Source organism: Primulina huaijiensis, chromosome 7 (assembly GCF_012295235.1).
Source record: "Primulina huaijiensis isolate GDHJ02 chromosome 7, ASM1229523v2, whole genome shotgun sequence".
Taxonomy (NCBI): domain Eukaryota; kingdom Viridiplantae; phylum Streptophyta; class Magnoliopsida; order Lamiales; family Gesneriaceae; genus Primulina; species Primulina huaijiensis.
Window position 1 is genome coordinate 2,619,258 of NC_133312.1, and position 19,882 is coordinate 2,639,139.

Consider the following 19,882-nt stretch of genomic DNA (forward strand, 5'->3'; position numbering starts at 1 on the left):
ATTTTGTTTTCGAGCAAGTTTCTCTATATTTGTACGAGGCCTGGCTCCGTCCCTGAGTGGAGTGGCACGCCATAGAGATGAAAATACGAGGATAATTTGAGATTGAAAATTTTGTTTATATGATAAAAAGAATAAAATATAGATTTTCAGGAAAATTTATTATCTATATTTGTTTTTTTTTTTTTAAAAAAAAAGAGTCGCTTGATGTTTTTTGACGAATATAAAGCAGCTAGCTTTTATGAAAAGATGCTACAAAGGAAGAACTCTCCCCCAAACCACCTTTATTTGGTTCTCTATATATTTGACGTATACTATAACCCTGTCCATGGAGGCATCGGTATACATTGCCTTCATTCCTAGCTAGCTCCTGTATCTGTCTAATTCCGCCGGAAAATGAACAGTTTGAGGGCGGTGGAAGCGGAATTGCCTCCTGGATTCAGATTCCAGCCAAGAGACGTCGAATTGATATGTGATTACCTAATGAAACGGGCGGCTGGATGCACACCTGACCACACTCCTTTCTTGATTCAACTTGACCTTAACAGCTGCGAGCCTTGGGACATTCCCGGTAATTATGGCTACTAATTCATATTTCGTTATAAAGTCACGAATGCTCGTATAGTAACCTAGCACAACCAGCCCCTATATCCAGTGTGCGAGTTCAAGGAACTAATTCAGAATGAGTAGTCATAATCTTGACCACTAGCTAGGAATTCTAGAATTTATTCACTGCATGCATATTGACTATATATCATATCTTTAAATTTAAAAATAAAAGCTCCTCCTTTTATCTATCGAATTCTGAGTCATTTGGTTTTATTTTTAGAGGTTGCGTGCGTGGGAGGGAAGGCGTGGTATTTTTACAGCCGGCGGGACAAGAAATATGCTACCGGGCTTAGAACAAATAGGGCCACGCTGTCTGGATACTGGAAGGCCACAGGCAAAGACCGGCCCGTCACACATGGGGGAATTCTCGTTGGGATGAGAAAAACTCTTGTATTCTATCAGGGCCGGGCTCCCAAGGGGACCAAAACTGCTTGGGTCATGCATGAGTTTCGCCTGGAATGGAAATTTGGGCCCGGCCAGATGGCAGTTTCTTGTCTCCAGGTATTCACCCTATCTAACAATTTTACAAACATTGTTAAATAAAAATGTGTGACAAATAATAATTAAAATGTGTTTATTACAAGTAATCAAAATTATACCATTGGTTTTCAAACTTGAGTATTTATATTCATAAGACATCTAAAATGAAAAATAATATTTTTTTATGAATATGTGATCAATATTATCAAATTAACTTATAAAACAATTTTATAGAAGTTTTTATGTTTAAAGATACAGATATAGTAGTAATTAAAGAATTCAATTGCAAAACATGATTCCGTTGTAATAGATTAATAAGCCGTGTTTGTCTGCTCGGAAAATTTCAGGAATGCACGCGAGAGGATTGGGTTTTATGCAGAGTGTTCCAGAAGAACACGCCGCATCCACCCAAACAACACACAGAACCCAGATTCGAGACCAGCTCTTCTTCCCCACCAATCTCTCTTCCGCCATCAATGGAACCTTACAACACAGCGAACCCATTTCAAGCCAATTACTACCACAAACACCACGAGCAAGTGCCCTGCTTCTCCTTCTTCAACAGAAACCCTTGCCAATCCCTACTCCTAACCCAACCGGATCAGCAAATATTACCCACCAATGTCACGCCAAACTCTGAGGGATTGACCCATAATCTCGGAGGAATTTGTTATCATAAATCGGACCCTTCTTGCGATGAAAACGTGATTCAAGCTGTTTTGGATCCTTTTACCAAAATGGAAAGCTTTGATAATGATTCTTGCGTTGAGGGTAGTTCCTGTTTTGGAGAGAAAAAATTCTCAGAGAGCTATCTCGCCCGTTCGGATCTGTATCCCATTTGGAATTAACTAGTGCATATTATTTTGTAATTGGCAGTTAAATTAGCAAAATAATATTAATTAAATATTAAATATATATTTTTTCTCAAATATATTTGAAGATATATTTCACTTTTCCAAATATCTCGTCATCATGCTTTCATCAATGATTTTTTTTTAAAAATAAGCTAAAGTTTTTTTTTTTAACATCTGTCTTTTGATCCAAACGGACCACATTATTAAACTTTGAGCTAACAAAAAGTTTGACTATCAAAAAGTATCTCCTAATGCATATATAAAATAAAATAATTTTTTCTATAAATCGAATTACGTTAGAAATCCGTATCACACATTTGATATATCGAACCGTCTCATATGATTTTTTAAAATAGAATTTAACTAAAATACAAACGAAGTTGAGTTAAGTTTGTGTAATATTTCATTCATGTTTGATCACGAGATGACAAGCCAAAATTAAAATTCAATAAAACAATTTTTTCTATTTTTTTCAACTCCACTTGATGATTTGACATATTATCAAGTAATATTAAATTATATTTTTGTTAATTTGAATTTCAAATAAATAGCAGGATGTTTATAAAAAATTCAAAATCATCAGATATTGCCTCATGTCGAAACTCGCAACCAATTCAATAAATTATTGATCCTATTTCTACAATGTTTTCACCATTTTGTTCGTGACATATGATAACACTTTCGTCTAATTTTTGACTCAAGTTTTACGAGTTAGATAATCTATTATCATCAAAATATGAATAATTTAATATTACATTTCACAAGTCAATTGATATCTTAATATAAATTTTATCCAAATCACTTTTGTATCACGGATGCGAAGCTATTTTTGAAAGTCCCCAATTGCATTAATTTATTCCACGACTAGAAAAATAGGTTTCAGGAATCATCATTCCTCTCAATTTTCTTGAGTAAGACTATGCAGTAATTTTAATACCACAACAAAATTTGTTTAACAGTCTCAAAAATCAATTTTGTGAGACATATTTTTATGTTTCAGTCACTCATAAAAAAAATATTACTTATTATTGTAAATATAAATAAATAAGGTTGACCGTTTAGACTTAATATTTTAATAATATGTGTATGGTGTCTATATTTAACTTTCAAGGGTGTTCCTTAATTCAAATGCGTGTGTGCGTGTTAGGATAGAATATGAATATATAATGGTCATTTATTTCATTGGCTACGGTCAAAACCCTCTCGGCATTTACAGTATAGAACACCTTGTAAGATTCGGGTTCTGTTTTAACCTTGAATTTAAGTGTGTCAATTCGGGTCGGTTGAGTCGGGTTGAATAATAATACTATTCAAAAATTTCTCAACCCGAATCAACCCAATTTTGAATTTTTTTAATTTTTTTTAAAAAATTAAATAAAATTCAAAAAAAAATATTTTAATTTAAACACATAATAATAAAATCTACATCATATATATGATTTAAATTTGAAAGTATAATCGTAGAAAAATAAAATATATTTACTAAATCAAATAAACAATTGTTTAAAAAATAAAAAATGTTCAAAATAAATATTAAATTATGAAAATTTATTATATAAATATACAGTAAATATTTTTTCAGACATACAATATATAAAAATATAGGAAATATTTATTAATTATATTTTTTAAAAAAATTAAAATTAAAATTAAAATTTCCGGATCAATCTCAATCCAACCCGATAATTTTTTCGGGTCAGCTATCGGGTCCAACCCGATCTGACCCAAGACCCGATAGCTGACCCAAACCCGAAAACTTCAAACCCAAACTTGATTTTTTTTAGTTGAAACGTGTCGGATTGGTAGATTGTCTCTGATTTTGACGATATTACCTGAATTCTGACAAGAATTAGTTTAAGTCAAAAATCAAAAGGGGTTTCTTGTTTGAATCTCGTCGCCAAACGAATCATTCTCCCAAAAAACAAGTATAAATCATATTTAACTTAATTTCTTTATCTTCTAATGTTGTATTTGGTTGTATGATTAATAATTCATTAAATCAAATATTTGTGTAATTATTATTTATTTCTAATCAATCAAATAATTAATTGTTTATATAATATCATTATTTATATAATATATAATATCAATCAGTAAAATTGTAATATTATATATTTTTTATTTTAGATTTCAAAGGGGATAATATGAAATTAAAAGAACATGGCGGTGAGCTTTCCCCCCAGCTGCCAGCTGAACAACTTGATCACGTCGACTTTTCTTGTCCTCAAATTTATTTTAAGTCGTGCTGTTGAAAGTGGACAAATTAGTTTATTCATTCCCATTTCAGATTTTTAATTGTCATAACGAAATCTTCTTGAATTTCGACACTTTAATCTTCAGATGTGAAATCTCCAGTTCATACAGTTTCTTGGTGGTTTGAATATTCTCACACCCTTCGTCATCAGGATTGTAAGCCCTTTTCCCTCATAAGAATTGTAGTTATCATCAAATTTTATATATAGTCGGCGCCGCTACAAATTGCTCTATCTGTAGGCCGGAGTTACTGCTGCTTCTCTTGCTGTCTCAAGATTTTTTCTGGTCCGGTACCATCTCTCAACTGGGATTTTTCTCATTTTCTGCAACTCGTGGTTGTTTTCTGTGATTTTCCTTTGAATTGTTNAAAAAAAAATATTTTAATTTAAACACATAATAATAAAATCTACATCATATATATGATTTAAATTTGAAAGTATAATTGTAGAAAAATAAAATATATTTACTAAATCAAATAAACAATTGTTTAAAAAATAAAAAATGTTCAAAATAAATATTAAATTATGAAAATTTATTATATAAATATACAGTAAATATTTTTTCAGACATACAATATATAAAAATATAGGAAATATTTATTAATTATATTTTTTAAAAAAATTAAAATTAAAATTAAAATTTCCGGATCAATCTCAATCCAACCCGATAATTTTTTCGGGTCAGCTATCGGGTCCAACCCGATCTGACCCAAGACCCGATAGCTGACCCAAACCCGAAAACTTCAAACCCAAACTTGATTTTTTTTAGTTGAAACGTGTCGGATTGGTAGATTGTCTCTGATTTTGACGATATTACCTGAATTCTGACAAGAATTAGTTTAAGTCAAAAATCAAAAGGGGTTTCTTGTTTGAATCTCGTCGCCAAACGAATCATTCTCCCAAAAAACAAGTATAAATCATATTTAACTTAATTTCTTTATCTTCTAATGTTGTATTTGGTTGTATGATTAATAATTCATTAAATCAAATATTTGTGTAATTATTATTTATTTCTAATCAATCAAATAATTAATTGTTTATATAATATCATTATTTATATAATATATAATATCAATCAGTAAAATTGTAATATTATATATTTTTTATTTTAGATTTCAAAGGGGATAATATGAAATTAAAAGAACATGGCGGTGAGCTTTCCCCCCAGCTGCCAGCTGAACAACTTGATCACGTCGACTTTTCTTGTCCTCAAATTTATTTTAAGTCGTGCTGTTGAAAGTGGACAAATTAGTTTATTCATTCCCATTTCAGATTTTTAATTGTCATAACGAAATCTTCTTGAATTTCGACACTTTAATCTTCAGATGTGAAATCTCCAGTTCATACAGTTTCTTGGTGGTTTGAATATTCTCACACCCTTCGTCATCAGGATTGTAAGCCCTTTTCCCTCATAAGAATTGTAGTTATCATCAAATTTTATATATAGTCGGCGCCGCTACAAATTGCTCTATCTGTAGGCCGGAGTTACTGCTGCTTCTCTTGCTGTCTCAAGATTTTTTCTGGTCCGGTACCATCTCTCAACTGGGATTTTTCTCATTTTCTGCAACTCGTGGTTGTTTTCTGTGATTTTCCTTTGAATTGTTGCCGTTTAATCCCCTGGTTTTGTGTTTTCCTGGTTTTGTGTGTGATCGATGGCCTTGATGTGTTTGTGGAAAAAAAACTATATACAAATTTTAAATCTTTTTCTTTTTTTTTTTTTTAAGATGGCCGATTGCTAGATTCAACCCCATTTTTGCTTGGTGAAAATTTGAAAGGTACATGTTACAGTATGTGGAAATGGAAATTGGGTGTAACATATCTTGTATTGATGTCTTGTTTTTAGCCTTAAGTTTCCTTTTCAACCAAAATTCTTTTATTCCACTTGACGGCAGATTGAATGAGTATAATAGTGTGATTCACTCTTTTTTGGGCGTTCTCTTCTATGTTTCTTGACAGGCCAGTTACAATTAACAATATTTCTTTGTAAGTATAATTTATACCTAATATTATTATTACCTGGGAATGTCGATAGCATGATCCTTTGTCATTCATAAACTCAAGTTGCCATTTCATTGTGACATTTAAAACTTTCGTGTTTATCAAATTGGATCTCAGTTTAGGCAGAAAATTATTTGGTTCAGAGCTCTAATCATATATCGGCACATTAATAATTAACTTAAGCTGATGATGCTTACAAACATTCATCACCTCATCGGGTGTCGTGTTTATCTTCATATTGAACTCCTACAAATTTAGTAATATTTAGGATTCAATACTGCAATGATGGCCTCATAAGTATAATCTTGTTATTGGGAGTCATTTCTCTTCACCTTTTTCAGCTGAAAATGATATCCCTTCTCCTTTGGCAAAGGATTTTAATGTTCTCAACGTATTTGGGAGGATTATGTTCTAGTTTAGGGAGGATATACTGAATTCTTATCAAGAAAAGCAAATGATTTTCAGTTGATATTTGAAGTTGTAGGGGACTTTAAGAGAAAAAGGTGAAACTTGATTTGTATCCATTTCACATTATGCGGTGGAAATGCGGAATATATTTTCTTTATATTACTATCATTAACTGTCCCAGTCCACTATATATTGTGGATATTTTCCAGTTTCCTGGGATCGAACAATTTAATTCTTACAATTGTTTTTCGCAAGGCCTATAGGATACAGTTCTTATCAGTTGTGCTTATTCCCTTTTTTTATTTGTCAGGTTGTTGTTTTGTCAAGTTTGAAGTAATTTATTTGTACATGTACCAGCAGGACAACTCGTGAATCCTACAGTCATGACCTGTCTTTCTTTTCTCTGTCGTAGAGGCTTGGATTCTTTATCAAGGCATCCTGAGTTTGGAGATGGTAAATAATGAAACTTCTTTATATTAATGTCCTTTTGAGAATTTTGTTCAGGCTGTTTAGTATCCTCTCTTTCATTTGAACTTTCGAGTGACCTCTTCCCTTGTGAGCCAATCATGTCTATTTATGTGTTTATCTATTTTCAATTGTTGTAAAAAGATATAATTTTGTGCAGATCTCGCTGGTGTCCGCAATGTTAATCTTTATACATCCAAGGAATTAAGAATTGCTACAAATGATTTTAGTCCAGAGAATAAAATTGGAGAGGGAGGATTCGGCTCCGTTTATAAGGTTATTGAAGTATATGGTTAAATTTCTGATAGATAATAATATTAGCGGTTTGGAGATGACTGTTATCTAATATGACTCTCTTGGATTAACAGGGAAGACTGAGGGATGGGCAAATGGCAGCAATAAAGGTTCTTTCTACTGAGTCGAGACAAGGAGTCAAAGAATTCTTGACAGAGATTCAAATGATTTCAGATATAGATCATGAAAATTTGGTAAAGCTTTATGGTTGCTGTGTTGAAGGCACACATCGAATTCTTGTCTATAACTACCTCGAGAATAACAGCCTAGCAAGAACACTTCTTGGTACTCCTCTTGCCATAGTTTGTTCTCGAGTTCAGTGTTGGTACTTGGTCAAATGGAGTCAATTTTATTCTTAATCTGCGGTAAAGAGTGTCAACATTGACTCTTATCTTTGTTTTCTATGGGTGCTTTTTTGCGAATAATATAATCACTTATTGAACCAGAGATTTTGATTTGATGAGGTGGACACTCTCATATACGACTGACTTTAAAACTTGCTGCAGTCAGAGGTCACAGCAACATCTATTTTAGCTGGCGAACACGAGTTAAAATTTGCATCGGAGTTGCAAGAGGACTCGCATATCTTCACGAGGAAGTGAGACCGCATATCATACACCGAGATATAAAAGCAAGCAACATTCTTCTGGACAAAGACTTGACTCCAAAAATTTCAGATTTCGGTCTTGCAAAGCTCATCCCTGCCAGCATGACTCATGTCAGTACACGTGTGGCGGGAACTCTGTAAGTTGTAAAATCTTCCTGGACTGTTTTGAATATTCTTCTGTTTTTTTTCCTTCTCTTATAAATATTTCAAAAAAATTGTAATAGAGTGAACACGGTTTGTTGTTGCAGAGGTTATTTGGCACCAGAGTATGCTGTAAGAGGGCAGTTGACACGGAAGGCAGATCTTTACAGTTTTGGTGTTCTGATTATTGAAATTGTAAGCGGAAGATGCAACACTAATACACGATTACCTCGAGAAGAACAGTATATACTTGAAAGGGTATGAACTTCTCTTGTTGCTTAACTTTTGCTCTTCGTAAGCTCTTTTTAAATGTTTTCCGTGTTTATAATGCGGGAATAACCCATATTTGCGAGAAGTAATAAATGCCCTCCTATCTCACCCTGCTGAGTTGCAATTATTACATTACTAAGATCAGTGTAGGTTATATATCATATATGTCCTACATTGGCTCCACAATAAATAATGGAGTAATAAATTAATTTGCGGGATTTTCCAATTTTGTAGTTTACCCCTTCAGGCTTGGTCTCTTGGCTCATGACCTTGTATTGATACCGACACAACAAAGCTCACTGTTAATGATGTGTCTCATGTTTATATCTTGGAAGAGCTTAAAGTGTATGCTCAGAATACGTACTGATAAGTAAATGAAAATTGTCTAAAGTCTAGCCGCTTTGGGACTCTACGACAAATTGTAAAGTGCCACTTCCCTTTGTATAGCTACAAGTAACTCGGCTCATAATACGTCGTTCATGACTAATTATATTATGCCATGCGGTGGTCTAAAACTAGTTAAGTTTTGGCAATCTGAAGCTGGTGTTATAAGACTCATAACAGGGTGGAGCCAAAGAGGCAGGATAGGGGAAGTCTGCTCATCCGAATATATGGCGAAATGAGAATCTAGTTGAAGACACATGTTTTACCCCTCTTCCAGATATTAATGGGGATTGATGTATATTTGATGATTAATTTTCAATTGTCATTGCTCTAATTTTACTTGAACATATAAACCTGATTATATTTTCTCTCAGACACTTCCATGACCATCGAGTTTTTGTTGCAGACATGGAAACTTTACGAGAGAAAGGAGCTCGTAGCACTAGTGGACACAGCACTTGATGGAGAATTTGATGCCGAACAAGCCTGCAGATTCTTGAAGATTGGTTTACTCTGCACTCAAGATTCGCCAAAGCTTCGGCCCTCCATGTCAAATGTTGTCCGAATGCTTACTGGTGAGAAAGATGTTGATGGACTCACTATAACGCAGCCTGGCTTAATCTCTGATCTAATGGACCTGAAGGTCAGTGCTGAACCCAAGTCGAAGCCTGGACATAATCAAGCTTCTTCGAGCTGCAATTCGTCTAATTTAGGTGATTCGGAAAATTCCACGGCTGCAACCTCAGCACCATCTTCGCAGATGAACACCGTGTTTACGATGTCTGATGGCAGGAGCTGATGACGAGGAAAAGTTGAACTAAGATTGGCTTTCATGATTGTTTGGACATAAAGAAAATGTGGTTTTGATTTGTGAAGCTTTTTGTGCTAGCTCAGTTTTGCAAAGGCTTGAACACCTCCAAGTGAGTTCATCCCAAGTGTTAGATGGAAGGGGCATATTTGTAAAAATTCTACAGTAGGCAAGGCCCGGTTATATTTAAATATATACACGTGTCTTGTATAATCGATTTTTTTTACTACCACTCTTGTTAAAAATAAAAAATAAAAATTAAGTAAAATTTAAAATCAAAATTGAATTTTTAATAAGTTTTTTTGTAAAATATTTTTTCATGAAATTAATTAATCATGTCAAAACAAGGGTGTTACTTTTGTTCACACCTTCAGAAAAAAATAGGTATGTTGTGAGATGGTCTCACGAATCTTTATCTGAGACGGGTCAATCATATCGATATTCACAATAAAAAGTAATATTATTAGCATAAAAAAGAATATTTTTTCATGGATGACCTAAATAAGAAATCTGTCTTACAAAATACGATCCGTGAGACCGTCTCAAACAAGTTTTTGCCTAGAAAAAGAAATTATCTCAATATTATAGGAAAATTTGACTTATTTGTTTCTATTAACCCAAACTTAATATACAACTAGTAAAAAGTGTATACATGTTGCATTCGTAATTATTATTTTTTAATTTGATCAAATAATACTAAATAATTAACACGAAATTATTTTCAATTTATAAAAGTCGTTCGATTTAAAAGGAAAGTTTGGTTAGATTTTTTTCTATGTAAAATATATAGTGACTTGAAGAGGTGGTAAGAAGGACAATTATGTAATTAAATATTTTGGTGTCTTTTAAGATAGTTACTCTAAATATCTCGCATTTAATAATATAATAATAACATAAATAATATAGATATATAAGCAACGATACTAAAGTTTTATATTGGGCTGGGGAGAAAAAAAACTATTACATCTAAGAATGAAAATTGTAAAACCTTAAACGGAACGGGTTTGAAGATTAGTTATCAAGTTCGAATTTTTTTTTTTTGAATCCCCGCGGCACATCAGGTTGGGTATGGGGATGCCATCATCATCCTTGTACTCGTACTCGGTAATAGTAATAATATTTCCTATCGACTATCAATTTATTAATGTTTGAATTGTTTAAGCAATATCAATATTTATATTTATAATTGGATTTTTGTATCAATATTTTAATTAAAATTGAGGACTTTTTTGGCCAACTCCAATAGGAATTTAAAGTGGAGATTTAATCCCAACCTTGTTGGTGACAGAGATTTCCCGATTAGATAGAATCAAAATGAGGCAGACATATAATCCGAGGACGAGAATGAAAATGACAAACACATATCACTATCATTTTTGAAGCGGAGATGGAGAATAAAATGAATATTTAAGTCCCGTTGGGTCAAGTATAAGGATTTCTTAATCAGATAGAAACTGGTATGAAAGTAAAGATATAATTCAGGGTGAAGATGATGATAATAAATCCACTCCGTCTCATCCCGTCCCGCCCTATGGTCATCCCTCTTTGTTGAGCAATATAAATGGAGTATGGTTTCATTCGATTGACTTTGGGCAATATTATTCTCATGCACAATGTCAAATATATTTAATATGTGATTCATTAAAGAAATATAATTGTATTACATGTCGTATAGGCCAAACTATAATTTACTTTAAAATACGTCTTTGTTTTTAATCAAGTTAAATTAAGACAATAATTACAATATTCTTGGTATCATTCTATCCATTTAAGAAAAACCAACAAGACTATAGCAAAAGTCAATTTATTATTTTCCCATTCTCTATCCCTTCCGGTTAGATCTCACAATTTGTTGCTTAAAACTCAATGAAACGTAATAAGATCCAACGAGACTCGTAGTTATTAATCAGGACAAATTTCATATATTATGATTAATAGTTTATAAACTATATTTTTTTATAAAATATGTCTTCTGTTAGACGATTTCAATGTTTTATATCCGTGAGATGAGTCGACTTAATCTATATCTAGAGGCGAAAACTAATATTTTTGACATAAAAATAATATTTTCCATGAGTCGAGCCGGATAGAAAACTCGTGTCACAAAATTGACGTATGAAATGCTCTAATCAACTATTGAACATCATAAAATATTTATTAAAAAAATATTAAGATGAATCAGGCAACCACCCTATCTACTCTCATTAGCTTCGCTGCTATTTGTGATATTACACTGAAAAGTAGAAATTTAGTAGCTCGGGCTTTACAAATTACCTAAATATTATAATGATTAATTAATAAATATGCATAAATTAATATATATTTGGAAGAAAGATTTAACCTTAATTTAATATATAAAAAGTATTTAACCTTAATTCCATTGCAAATCTATCAAATAAATTATCCATTTTCTCTCTCATCATCACTGCTTGTTTCACTCTCACAACGCCTTTTTCAAACTTTTTGATCTTCTTTCCCACAAGTATTCCATGAAAAGAAAATAAATTAGTGAAGCCTAGGGTTACCATTTTTTCTCCCATTAATTAAAGCTAAGAATTCCTCAACATTGATTTTACTTAAAATTTGTTTTTGCGTGTTGGGTTTTTAGCGGGCATAATTTGGTGGGTTTTTTTTGTTTTTTGTTCCTTTTGTGTTTTCTCCGTGAGAGGATGGTTTACTGAAGGGAGCTTCTTTCATGGGTGGATTGTTGGAGTCAAAAAAGTGAAAAATGCTGTGAGTTTATTTATGGATTTTGCTTTTATGGAGACGTATTTGCGAAGCAATTCGGTGTTCTAGTTTTGTTTCTTGTTTATCTCCCAACTGTGGAGTTCACGAAATTTTAGCTTTAACTGTGTCGAGGAGGAATATTCTGGATATTATTGTTTTTTTGTATGGTACTTGCAAGCTCAAACTGGGAAATCAACAGTTGGGATATCTTTTCTTGAGCACCAGAATCTTTGGAGATTGAGTTCGATTAAAGTCCTTCGTCACATTATCTCAATATGGGGTGCTTTGGTTGTGTATCATGACGATGTCGGAGATAAAAACTATCAGAGAAGCTCAGGTTCAAAGCCATTATGAATAAATTTTACAGAACGTTGACGAAAATCTGATCTTTATTGTGTGAGATTCGGTTTTATGGTTTATTTTGTCCTTAATTAAAATTTCGTAGAGTTATTAGGTGATGGAGGATATTGGGTTGTTCAACCAAGGGTTAAAATGGTTGCAATCGAAGAATTTTTACTCCGTTCCAAAGACAAATTTTAGGTGTTTAAGGGACAAGATTGGAATTTTCATGGAGCGGCACTGGCCAATGGTTTGCTGTGGGTGTGCAAGATTTGGAAGAGGTCTGATGTTCATGTTGGTTTATTGGAAAAATTGCTCCGTCACGGGCTTCCAGTCTTTCATGGGGCTGGGTTCGGCCGCTCTGCTTGTCATTATGTGGAGTTGCTTTCTTAGCTTGACATCAATGTCCTGCCTTTTGTATCTACTGCTTAGTATGGTACGCGTCCAGTCTAGATAAATCGTTCAGTACTTCACTGCTTTATGCCCTGTACTAGTTTCATACATATTTATTCTTCCTAGGCGCATTTAGTTCAAAGTTAATTATGTATATATCCTTGCTCAAACTTCACGATTGAAATTTTTTTGCGCCAGATCTAGTGCCAGTTGTTTGTCACACATTGTTTGTCTTGGATTTTCTTTAGGTAAACTGTCTTCAAATAATTGTATTTGCATCAATACAGTGGGGCATGATTCTGTTACGGTTAATGATTTATTGGATTTATTTTGGTTGCTATCCCATTTTTCTTTAAATTCTTAAAATTCAAGTGATGGGAGCAAACACCATGGAGACATTATACTTAGATTGAGCCAAATAAGACCATCAAAATGGTATGCACCTTTGATATGTAGTCATAGTCATGTGGCATGCTTATTTTAAACACAACTCGATATATTTGTTGTAATAGCTTATCTCCTGCTCTTGATTGAGTCTGTTGGTTAAAGAAGTGTAATCTGATGCAATGGGGAACTTTATCCTATTTTTATAATCATGTCCAAAAGATGGCACTTTTGAAACTTTCTTGCCTTCATAAAGGGATGCTAACGAGTCACTCATGATTTCTAATTTGTGTTCAGGGAATGGCCGGTGCTGCTGTTCAGTATTTGGGCTACACTCCTGGTCTTTTTATTGTTGGACTGATTGCTATTCTAGTTTTATGGATGTATGCTAACTTTTGGATCACGGGTACCTTGTTTATAATTGGTGGTACGTGCTTCTCCTTGTCTACGCTTCTCCTTGTCTACGTTGAACTCAGTGCATAGTGCTGATTGATGTATATGCTTATCCCATTTCCCGTTTTAACTACCCTTTTTTGGGCTTATCCCAACTGTAGAACAAATCGTTTTTTTGGGGAAAATAAACAAAATGTGTATAATATTTGAAATTCTTGATAATATTCAGAAGATCAAAACGTTTATTCATAATTTCTTAATTGAGTTTGCTTCTGATTTTTTGAACTACTTTTGAAATTTGTTTTCATATGAATTCCGTTGGATGTCAATTTGAGCAAATCTTGCCCATCAAGCATGTTCATTTATCATCATGTACATTTGAAGTTGGCTCCTAAAATTTTTCGTGGGCCAATTTTTTTAATGCCCTAGCTATTGCTCTTACTTGATGAATGTGTTGATTGAAACATGATCTGGAATGCAGGTTATCTTTTTTCCCTAAATCATGCAAGGTTGGTGGTTTTATTGGCGACTTTATATGCTCTGTATTGTGTTAAGGTTCGAGTGGGATGGCTTGGGGTGTTACTTGCATTTAACCTCTCATTTCTATCGAATGAAGTGCTGAACTACTTGATCAAAAGGTGTGATAATTTGGGCGAAAACACTCATTTTGAAGAGCATAGAGTACCCGAATCATTTGCAAAAGGTGGTTTCTCCCCAGAGTGTGAATATTCTGCTCCCAGTGAAGAAGAGAAGTTACAGTCATGTAAATCCGACTGCAAACCTACTAATTCTTCATCCTTTGTTGAAAAACCGAAAGAACCAAAAGAACCCGTTGTTAAGAAATTGGTGTGTAAAGATTCATCTTCAACACTTGAGATGAAGCGGATTTTAGGCTGTGGAGATCACTATGAAGCATTGGGTTTTCCACGTCAAAAGAAAGTTGATTTTATTCTCTTGAAGAAGGAATACCGAAAAAAGGTCAGCACTCCAATCTCCAACAATATATAACCTCTTATCTCGTACTCTAGTTGTTAAAATGTTTATTTTTTTTATCTGATACTGGTGAGGTACTTTTCTCTCCGCTAAGTTGGTTCCAGTAATACCATTGAATTATTTCATTTGCATATACAATATTGGCTCCCGGCAGCTCCACCTGAAACCTTGACTTATAAAATAAGAATCAACCTAGCTGCCTAATTGCTGAGAGATTTGACTATACAATATTTTGTTGATGCTGGTTATGATATAATTGACCACAAAAAAAGCTGACTCTAATATTGAATTTTTCTTTTTTTTTTTTGTTGTTGTAACTGAAAAGAATGTTTTATGAAGGTAAGAAAAAAAAGATTCAAAGTGACGTGCAAAAACAGTTGTGTTCCAATTTTTTCCTTTTTTCTTCTCCTTTTTATTTAGCAAACTCCTAAAGAAATTGTGTGGTTTTCTATAAAAAGGAATGAAACAGCCAGGGTTATCGGGGGCCAGAGGCCATGTGATTGTTACTCTTAAATTCAAACCAGTCGTGCTGTGCATTTGAACACTTAATTATTCTTATCAAACAACATATATCATGAAAATTTAAGTTTGCTAATTGCAATTAAATAAAGTTTAATTTTCTATGGAAAGAACCAAAGCTTGTTGTTATTGTGCTTTAGCAGCATATCTTCATGCAATGATCTTAATCACAATTTGATTGGGCGAGTTCTCTCACTCAGGCTCCTACCTTTTGGGATGTTCTGACCATTTCCTCAATAAGGAAGTGATTGTCATGTCATTTCAAATATACGTTCTATTTATGAGGTAGTGTGTGATAGATATTGATGGTTGAGAGCAAATGGATCGTGAGAGAAATTTACCAAGAACAGGAATGTTGCGAGCTGTTATATTTCCGTCATTCATTTGTGTTCATGGTATATCACCTTGCTTCCCATCTTTGTGAACTTTATACCAGTTGGACTTAGTCTTCAAACGGCTTATTATTCGTTGGATGTATCCTTCAATGCCCAAGGCTTCATGTTGTAGATCAAAATTTTATACCATGTAGTAATGCTAGAAAGTAATGATTTTAGGTTTCAGTTTGACCGCTTGTGTGAAACGAACCTTGGTAGTCTGATTCTCCTTAAAACAACACTGCATGAAAGGGTATTGGATATGATTTTATAGAAGTGCTAATTTCTCTTCACTAACCCGTGATTAACTATTCTCCCTTCCCTCTTGGGTCTTTCTACTATTGAGCCCTTGGTATTACTTTGTTTCCCGTATGTTTGATAGGTATTACCTTTGGGCCTTTATCTTATTACGCCTACAAGGCAATTTTTCAGTATGGTTCCAAGTGATGACGTCTGACATGGAAAAGAAGTTGTTTAGGACAAACCTTCTTGGACCCATAATATTATTTTGCTCCATGAAATGTAATTCCATTTTCTTGTAGAAGTGAAGTCCAAGGTATAGGGTAAAGTGGTTGTTTGTTGATTAGTATCTTTCTATTTCAAGATGTACATGGTCCGTGTATCTTGTTAGTTAGGTTTATTGTTTAATTACTTCTCAGGCCATGCTAGTTCACCCAGACAAAAACATGGGAAGTCCACTGGCAAGTGAATCTTTCAAGAAGCTTCAATGTGCATACGAGGTCTTTTTTTCATGTTTTTTGGCTAATTTTTTAGAGATGCCTGAGATGAGTTTGTGTATTTCCAATTGCTGCTCATGTTGGCATTATTATAGGTTCTTTCTGACGCTGTTAAGAAGAGGGACTATGATGAGCAACTCAAGAAGGAAGAATCTAAGAGTGTCCTGCAGAAATCACCCAGTACTTCTTGTCAGGTTCAAATATATGGATGGGCTAATATAACCTAGTTTGTTTTGTGTTCGTATTCTGTTAATTTTGACTAGTAAAGGATAGGTAATTAATATATAGATAAGAAAAGGTTGCAATAATGTAGCTGCACAAAGTGTTACCTACATTCTTTCTTTAGTGTTTTACACAACATTATGGTCGTTTGTGCTTATGGTGATGCTGAAAATTTTCTGCGTGTGAGCATACATTTAATGTAGTATTGTGTTTAATCTAATGGGGGGATATCTTTGATTATTGCATACAATCAATGTCTGTCATGAGGCTGGAAATACACATGATAAATATGACTACCTGGAAATATGAAGTGGCTAGAAATGTAGAAGATTCACAATCTTCAACTACAATATGCAGACAACTGCCGACTTTTGCTCTGAGGAGTCGAGGCGCATACAGTGCACAAAGTGTCGAAACTCGCACATCTGGATTTGTACAAATAGATCAAAGGCCAAAGCAAGATGGTGCCAGGTTTTGTTTCTCTGAGAAGAAAATAAATTTTGGCAGTTGCTTGGTATGGATAATAAGTGAAGATGGTTTTGTTGGGTACAGGATTGCTGTCAATACCATCAAGCCAAAGATGGTGATGGATGGGTAGAGAACAAAAGGTCACTGGTATTTGATCGACCACAGAAGGTATATTCTTTAACAAGATTGGTTTGCGTCATTTCTTTGATGCATCTTCAGTTGAAATGATTGGGATGTGCTTTCCATGTCCTTTTTTATCACTATTTTATGGCATCATCATGCTTATCCGTACAAGGGTGAAGTCATGTATATGATACAAGTTACAATGATGAGTATCTGATGTTCTTGTGGTTTTGCTCTTTGCTTTTTAGGAATTTGTTGCACTATCTGGTCTATAAGAATTGTTTTTACTCGAGGATGAAATTCTGTATATGATACTTACAAGTTACAATGATGAGTATCTGATGTTCTTGTGGTTTTGCTCTTTGTTTTTTAGGAATTTGTTGCGCTGTCTGGTCTATAGGAATTGTTTTTACTCGAGGATGTAAAGACTTTCTGTGAAGTTACTTACTGATCAGCATGTAACTGATTTTTATCTAATGTTACCTTAAATCACAACATAGACAAGTTGTGAATAAAAAAGCTTTTAAGAAAGCTGTCTAAGCTAGTTTTAGCTCGTGATTTTAACTTCTTATCTGAAATCTCTTTTGAAGTTGAAATTCCATTAGGTCATGAGTTCAACATCCTTTACTCAGACCATGAACCTGGAACCCTTGTTATGCATTGTTTTCATGCCCTTGCAATGTATTTGTTGACATGTTTACCTGTTATTGTGTCTGTGCTACATCTGAAATTTCTAAGTATCTTCTCTCTTTCACATGTATCGTATTTATCTTATATAGGTGGAAATACCTCGAGCATTTGTATGCGCTGAAAGCAGGATCTTTGATGTGTCAGAGTGGGCTATATGTCAGGTAAGTTTGTTGCTTTTGCTCGGAAGAAAATTTTGAATGAGTTGGGCTTTTTTAGCAATCATTCTGGTGCATCCATCATATCTGTTATTTAGAAGTCAACATGTATCTTTGACATAAAGATTTGACAGTAGGAGGATTCTAAAAATGTCCCATATTTTATGTCTGGCTCAATCTATGGAGTAATGTGTAGATTGGTGCATCATTGCTCGAAAGCCTGTGTTTATTGCATTAGTACATCGACGATAATAATTAGGCTTCTATTAGACCACTTGCCAAAGCTTGAGCAATATAATCGTATTATCACGCAGGCCTTAGTTCCAAAGAAGTTTGATTATAGCCTGATTTTCTACTTTATTGTTCAAGGTCAACGTTTGCTCCTCACGACACTGAAGAAGTTGTCATATTTCTACTACTTTATATCTTGACATGCAACATCACTATCAGATTAGAGCATTAACTGCTCTCTCTTGTCACCGGGAATGAATGCTGTTTTTTCGCTTTTAGGGTATGGCTTGCAGGCCAAACACTCATCGTCCCAGTTTCCATGTCAACATGGTTGGATTAGAGAAGTCAACTCAGAGGTCCAACTCGGGTAGGTATCCATGGGATTTGGATGCGGAGATGATGGATGAAGAGGAGGAGTTTGAACTGTGGCTCCAACAAGCACTCGCATCCGGACTTTTTTGTGAAACTTCCAAGCGCAGGAAGAGCTGGAGCCCCTTTAAGTTACCTCAGAAAAAAGGAAAGAATCAATGGCGAAGATCATCTTAGAACACATTTTTTAAACTACATTTATCGGTCATCAACTTTAGGCGTCCTCTGAAAACTGGCCAAGGAAAACAAAGACGAGAAGCCGTGGTAAACCAGTTTCCAGTAGAAATCTTACAAGCAAATGAGATGGAGGGAGTTGATGAAAGCTAGAAAAAACCATGACTACGTGCAAATTACTCGTTTCACACGGTTTGTGTAAATCATGTTAGATTCTTCTTGTAGTGTTTTCCCCTATTGCACATCAGTTTAGCGTTTACATCGTTAAAACTTGAAAATGATGGAATTGAATGGAATATCAAAAGTGATGTTACTGTACATTTGCCAATAAAATTTACATTCAACCATTCTCCCAACCTTTACGGAAGTAAACAAGTGGAACCTTCTTTTGTTCATACTTTCATATTTGGGCTCTTGTTGAAGATTTGATTTGAGGAAATAATATGATTTCTTTCTTAAAAAAAAGTATATTCAGTAATGCTACACGGGACTTCAAAAATTGCATTGTGAAGTTTCACCTTTTAAATTCTTGTTCCAAGACGATGGTAAGGCATGCAAAATTACAATGATCCATCACATCTAATAGACGAGTGTTACTTCATTGATGGGTAGAGAAGTGGACATGATATGTGTCCATCATATTAAAATTGTATATAATTATATACATATGTAGTTCATTTGAATAAATATATTATATAATCCTATACATATGTAGTTCATTTGAATAAATATATTATATAATCCTACATTTAAAGTAAAAACGTGCATCATTAAAAAGATAGGATCGAAGTTACATCATTTGAATAAATATATACACATATGTTTTTCCCCTCAGAATCCAAAGTAGTAGTTTTGATGTTTGCATTAACTATCTGGAAAAAGTTTGACTAAATGTTGACCGATAAATAAGTCTCAAAGATGGCGATGGAAAAGATTCTGAATCCGAGGACGTGCTTTTCCTAGATATACATTCTGTCTTACAAAAAAAAAAGAATATACACCTGCAATATATAATATTTACTTA

General features: G+C 33.8%; 3 protein-coding genes across 5 annotated transcripts; all 3 read left to right on the forward strand.

The window, feature by feature from the left end:
• The first annotated feature begins 304 nt into the window (after positions 1 to 304).
• LOC140981206 (NAC domain-containing protein 21/22-like) lies at positions 305 to 1,997 on the forward strand. The gene is made up of 3 exons (XM_073447535.1): positions 305 to 568; positions 827 to 1,107; positions 1,434 to 1,997. Exons 1-3 carry the CDS (start codon positions 394 to 396, stop codon positions 1,932 to 1,934), a joined length of 957 nt encoding a protein of 318 aa, XP_073303636.1. The 5' UTR covers positions 305 to 393; the 3' UTR covers positions 1,935 to 1,997.
• Positions 1,998 to 5,331: 3,334 nt separating this feature from the next.
• On the forward strand, positions 5,332 to 9,800 carry LOC140981149 (cold-responsive protein kinase 1-like). 3 transcript variants are annotated; one of them, XM_073447442.1, is made up of 8 exons: positions 5,332 to 5,586; positions 5,671 to 5,720; positions 6,956 to 7,051; positions 7,224 to 7,339; positions 7,432 to 7,642; positions 7,864 to 8,101; positions 8,213 to 8,363; positions 9,166 to 9,800. In XM_073447442.1, the coding sequence occupies exons 3-8, from the start codon at positions 6,982 to 6,984 to the stop codon at positions 9,556 to 9,558; spliced, it is 1,179 nt and encodes a 392-aa protein (XP_073303543.1). In that variant the 5' UTR covers positions 5,332 to 5,586; positions 5,671 to 5,720; positions 6,956 to 6,981; the 3' UTR covers positions 9,559 to 9,800. The 3 variants fall into 3 exon arrangements, with proteins under 3 accessions (XP_073303543.1, XP_073303542.1, XP_073303541.1); XM_073447441.1 differs by having other exon boundaries at positions 5,333 to 5,586; positions 6,909 to 7,051; XM_073447440.1 differs by having other exon boundaries at positions 5,333 to 5,720; positions 6,909 to 7,051.
• A 2,163-nt stretch (positions 9,801 to 11,963) lies between these two features.
• On the forward strand, positions 11,964 to 19,210 carry LOC140980714 (uncharacterized). The gene is made up of 9 exons (XM_073446737.1): positions 11,964 to 13,069; positions 13,708 to 13,837; positions 14,285 to 14,781; positions 16,349 to 16,429; positions 16,522 to 16,620; positions 17,006 to 17,119; positions 17,201 to 17,284; positions 18,019 to 18,090; positions 18,595 to 19,210. The coding sequence occupies exons 1-9, from the start codon at positions 12,752 to 12,754 to the stop codon at positions 18,859 to 18,861; spliced, it is 1,662 nt and encodes a 553-aa protein (XP_073302838.1). The 5' UTR covers positions 11,964 to 12,751; the 3' UTR covers positions 18,862 to 19,210.
• Positions 19,211 to 19,882: the final 672 nt, after the last annotated feature.

What these genes read in the sequence shown, in the direction of transcription:
- LOC140981206 (XM_073447535.1), top strand. Translation starts at nt 394, where the DNA reads ATGAACAGTTTGAGGGCGGTGGAAGCGGAATTGCCTCCTGGATTCAGA. An exon ending in CGAGCCTTGGGACATTCCCG is followed by an intron (nt 569 to 826) that starts GTAATTATGGCT and finishes TTTTATTTTTAG; the next exon opens with AGGTTGCGTGCGTGGGAGGG. An exon ending in TGGCAGTTTCTTGTCTCCAG is followed by an intron (nt 1,108 to 1,433) that starts GTATTCACCCTA and finishes GGAAAATTTCAG; the next exon opens with GAATGCACGCGAGAGGATTG.
- LOC140981149 (XM_073447442.1), top strand. Translation starts at nt 6,982, where the DNA reads ATGACCTGTCTTTCTTTTCTCTGTCGTAGAGGCTTGGATTCTTTATCA. An exon ending in GATTCGGCTCCGTTTATAAG is followed by an intron (nt 7,340 to 7,431) that starts GTTATTGAAGTA and finishes TTGGATTAACAG; the next exon opens with GGAAGACTGAGGGATGGGCA. An exon ending in AACAGTATATACTTGAAAGG is followed by an intron (nt 8,364 to 9,165) that starts GTATGAACTTCT and finishes TTTTTGTTGCAG; the next exon opens with ACATGGAAACTTTACGAGAG.
- LOC140980714 (XM_073446737.1), top strand. Translation starts at nt 12,752, where the DNA reads ATGGAGGATATTGGGTTGTTCAACCAAGGGTTAAAATGGTTGCAATCG. An exon ending in TGTATCTACTGCTTAGTATG is followed by an intron (nt 13,070 to 13,707) that starts GTACGCGTCCAG and finishes ATTTGTGTTCAG; the next exon opens with GGAATGGCCGGTGCTGCTGT. An exon ending in CACCCAGTACTTCTTGTCAG is followed by an intron (nt 16,621 to 17,005) that starts GTTCAAATATAT and finishes TACAATATGCAG; the next exon opens with ACAACTGCCGACTTTTGCTC.